General features: G+C 36.2%; 1 protein-coding gene across 1 annotated transcript; it reads left to right on the forward strand.

Annotated features, from left to right (window-relative positions):
• Positions 1–241: 241 nt before the first annotated feature.
• LOC131995518 (uncharacterized) lies at positions 242–833 on the forward strand. The gene is made up of 2 exons (XM_059364188.1): positions 242–541; positions 681–833. The coding sequence occupies exons 1-2, from the start codon at positions 242–244 to the stop codon at positions 708–710; spliced, it is 330 nt and encodes a 109-aa protein (XP_059220171.1). The 3' UTR covers positions 711–833.
• The last annotated feature ends 1,466 nt before the right edge of the window (positions 834–2,299 follow it).

Genomic DNA, 2,299 nt, shown 5'->3' on the forward strand with positions numbered 1-2,299 from the left:
AATTGGTCCTTATTGAAGAATAGTTCTACGCAATTTTGCATTTATTTTTTCATCTTATTTGCAAAACTATTTCTAAATCACTGGAAGGCGCCCACATTTTTCACTAACACAAGGAGTAAAATACAAACAACAGCTGGACTGCTCTATCAAACCTATAACTGCCGGACAAATCGATAATCATCATACAGCTGGTAAAAGAAATAATCGTTATCGAAAAACACAGGGTGCACTGCAATACTAAATGAGCAGCAAGCGCACTCTTTTATCGACATCACCTGATCATAAAGAACATACACCAAAAAAATACGCGCCGTCCCTAAATATGAGTGTAAGCAGTCATCAAGACGTGTTTACATGGAGCAAACTATGCGAAGTCCTGGACGACAAATTGAAGGGTGTAGCAAAGAAAGAAGATCTGACGGATATCAAACATGAAATTGAAGAATTAAAACATGAGAATTCTAAATTAAAGGAAGACATAAAGAAATTAACAAACCGTCTAGAACTAGTTGACCAGAAATCGAGAACCACAAATATCATGGTGAGTGGACTATCCTGTAATAATATCCCGGCCGCAAAAAAGAAGCTCGCCGACATCTGTAAAGACGTGTTGAATGTAGATGTTACCGTCACATACACCAAAATGCTATCCTCTGGAAAATCTTTTGTGTTTACACTAGGTACCGCCAGCGAAGTCCAAAGGGTTTTAAATGCTAGAAGTAACCTTAAGGGACAAGCAATTTTTATTCAGAAGGATTACACTGCAGCTGAACAGTCTATTAGATACAATCTCAGGCAAGTTAGCAAAGTAATATCTAAGCATAAAAAAGATGTAAAAGTACGGCTTGGTGATTTTTGTATCTACATCAACGATAAACGCTTTACTTGGTTCAATGGAAAGATACGTTCTTCCGCTACAAACGATGTAAAATTTCTAGAAGATATATTAGCTGAATGCGGTTTTAGTTGTGAGGTTGTTTGCAACGAAAACGTAGTATTAAATAAAAACGATAACAATCCTTATGTACAATAGCTAGCTGATTCGTGCCATATAATAGCTTATAACGTTTGTAACCTTGAAAAATCGCTAAATTTTGGAAACTTTATAACCTTTTTAAATAAGTTTGATATTTTCTTTTTGTTTGAAACCCATGTTGTTGCTAATAAACAAACTTATTTCTCATCATTTTTTCAAAATTATTGTCTACACTGGGTTGAAGCAATTAAAATACATAAATCGGGTCGTGCTAGTGGAGGTTGCCTATTCGGTTACAAAAGAGAAATGAAAAAGAAATACAAGCTAAACTTTACCGAATGCAATAGCCATACAATGCTATCTGTGAATATTGACGGAAATTTATTCCAACTTATCCCGACCTATCTGAATAGTACGAGCTGGAAGAACGATGCAGATAAGTTTATATCATTTTTGAGCAGTCTAAATCCAACCAGCTTCTGTATTATGGGAGATCTAAATGCAAGAATAGGTGAACAACAAGTCCTGGACGAAAATATAATCAGGGACCAACCTCATATAAATGTAATTAGGTGCTCTAAAGATAAGAATATAAATACACAAGGGAGACGGCTTTTGAATATGATTGAGGACATAGGTGGTATTGTGGTAAATGGAAGGACTTTAGGTGATTTGGATGGAAAACTTAGTTTCTTTGGTGTAATGGGAAGCTCATTGATAGATTACTGCATTTGCTCATCTGATTTGTTGCAATATATTGAGAATTTTGCAATACTTGCTAAGCCGTTTTCAGACCACATGCCCATCTGTCTCCAGCTTAAAATCCCAAAGCATTCTAGCAATGTGACTAAACAGAATGATACTAGAAGACTTTATTGGAGCGATAGAAATATGACTCAATACGGGTTAAATCTGGGTAACACCCCAGTGAATGGATACTACCGTGCAGATATGTCTGTGGACGACATGATCTGCGGTATAACGCAAAAGATTAGACAGGCACATGTCAAAAACACAAACAGGAAATTTTTTGAGCCTAAACAGCCGTGGTTTGATTGGACATGCTTCCGTTTGCGTTCAGTAATGCGCAGGAACCTTAAAGCGTTTAGGGCTCTCCATACTGATGTTAATAAGAAAAGATATTATTCATCGAGAACCAAGTTTCAAAGACTATGTAGTAGGAAGAAATTGGAATATTATAATGAGAACCTCAGAAGACTGGACAGAGTAACGAGTAGCAAGGATTGGTGGAACTTGTCGAATTCATTGAAGAATAGATCACAAAATTCAAAAGGAAATCTTAATGCTGATGATTACATGGTA

Source organism: Stomoxys calcitrans, chromosome 3, assembly GCF_963082655.1.
Source record: "Stomoxys calcitrans chromosome 3, idStoCalc2.1, whole genome shotgun sequence".
Taxonomy (NCBI): Eukaryota; Metazoa; Arthropoda; class Insecta; order Diptera; family Muscidae; genus Stomoxys; species Stomoxys calcitrans.